General features: G+C 46.5%; 1 protein-coding gene across 1 annotated transcript; it reads right to left on the bottom strand.

The window, feature by feature from the left end:
• Positions 1-175: 175 nt before the first annotated feature.
• On the bottom strand, positions 176-931 carry LOC116097409 (CDP-diacylglycerol--inositol 3-phosphatidyltransferase). The gene has a single exon (XM_031379895.1). The coding sequence runs from the start codon at positions 620-622 to the stop codon at positions 176-178; it is 447 nt and encodes a 148-aa protein (XP_031235755.1). The 5' UTR covers positions 623-931.
• Between the last annotated feature and the right edge of the window lie 909 nt (positions 932-1,840).

Raw genomic sequence — 1,840 nt, 5'->3', positions numbered from 1 at the left:
TGCTGCATCCAGGGCAGCCATGTTTCTTGCAGCCGTGATGAGGTGGATGACACTAATGATGGACTTGAACAGCGCGATGGGAGCTGTGATCCAGAGGCCCATCCGGAAAAGCCCCACAGAGCCAACTAATGGTCCCTCAGAGAAATTGAACAAGTACAGGAGGCAGTAGAAGAATTCATTTCCAGCACACCAGGGTGAACAGAGCAGGCCTAAAGGTATAGTAGATCCGAAGCACAGGATTCCCAGACAGGTCGATCATTTTGTGACTCTCACTGCCTCGAACTACAGAACTGTGCAGGTGCAGCCAATGACTGGCCACGTCCAAGCTCATGCTGAGCTGGAAGAGAAGAGTGGCTCGAGGGTATAGCAGGGCCAGGTTGACCAAGAGACACATGGTGGCACAACGGTCCGTCAGCATGGCGAGCATGGCCCCGAATCGGGTTCCTTGATTAAGGGCTCGAGCTGCGTGTCCATCGAAAGCGTCTAGAAGTCCGCTGAGTAGATAGAAGGAGGAGGCCGTGAAGGGGCAGCAGGGCATAAAGTAGAAGGAAATGATGGAGAAGACAATCCGAGCATAACCGATAAGGTTAGGCACGAACAGGAAGATATTTTCCTCCGGCATCTTGGCGGCTCCCCTGTCGTCTCGGCCCAGGACTGGAGGTGCAAGGTCTTGTCCCAGCCTTACAAGCGTGGTCTCACCTTTCAGTCCGGGGCATCGGCCGCTCCACCTGAGCCCTGGGCCCAGTTCCCCCGGGGGGTTCCCAGTTGTTAGAGCCCGCAGGGCGCCGGGGCGCAGGACACCCCTGGGCACAGCTCACACGCACCTGGCCTTCTGATGGGCAGGAGCTGCTGCCGTCTCCAGCAGCGGGCCCCACAGCTCAGGCTGCGCCTGGCTCCTCGAGCCTACTCTTCTGTCGGGGACGTTAAGAACATCGGAAGAAGGAGAGAGCAGATTTTAAATATAAATAAATAAATTAAATAAATAATGGCTGAGGTCCCTTTGAGGCCGGTCTGCTTCCTTTTCCTGCCAGGGCCCTTTAGCTTCAGCACCTACCGAAGCGCCGAGGGAGGAGAGATACTCAAGAGTCATCGCAAAGGAAGAAACTGAAAAGGGAGCAGCAGCCTGAATTTCTATTAATCCTATTTTTATGTGTTAATTTTCCCCCTTCCTTGGGATAACATTTTCCTATCTAACAATATAAAAATGAATTTCTATGTCATCTTTACAAAGGTTTTATAGGTGTTTTTCACCTGGTGGTTATACAAGTAGGTTGTGATGTGATGTGAGAAAAAATTCATTTTATGATCTCATAAAAATAAACATAACCTGTTGTTTTTGTTGTAAGAGGTGGAATTAGGTTTGTGTGGATTTGTGAAAGATTACTTTCTTGCTTCTTTTAAGGTGTAGTTTTGCTCCTTATGTTGGTGTTTTCCATCTATTATCCTTTGTAGGGTTGGATTTGTGGGAAAATATTGTATAAATTTTGTTTTGCCATGGAATATCTTGTTTTCTCCATCTATGGTAATTGAGAGTTTTGCTGGGTATAGTAGCCTTGGCTGGCATTTGTGTTCTTGTAGGGTCTGTATGACATCTTCCCACCTTTTACAACAAAAACAACAGGAAGTGACAATTACTTTTTCTTAATATCTTAATATTAAAATTAATATAACCAACATACCCTAATTGATTGAAATTCGAAAATATGAGGAATTAGAAATTTGTTGATTGGCATCCAATGGTCTCTCTAATTTGGTAATTGGAGAAATAGGGCCCATATTGTACAATCTATATACACTTTCAGCAGTGTCTTGCTGTGTACAACATAAGGGTCTTGAAATC

Source organism: Mastomys coucha, unplaced genomic scaffold (genome assembly GCF_008632895.1).
Source record: "Mastomys coucha isolate ucsf_1 unplaced genomic scaffold, UCSF_Mcou_1 pScaffold19, whole genome shotgun sequence".
Classification (NCBI taxonomy): Eukaryota; Metazoa; Chordata; class Mammalia; order Rodentia; family Muridae; genus Mastomys; species Mastomys coucha.
Note: the sequence above shows the minus strand (reverse complement) of the source record. Positions and strands in the feature narration are given on the sequence as shown.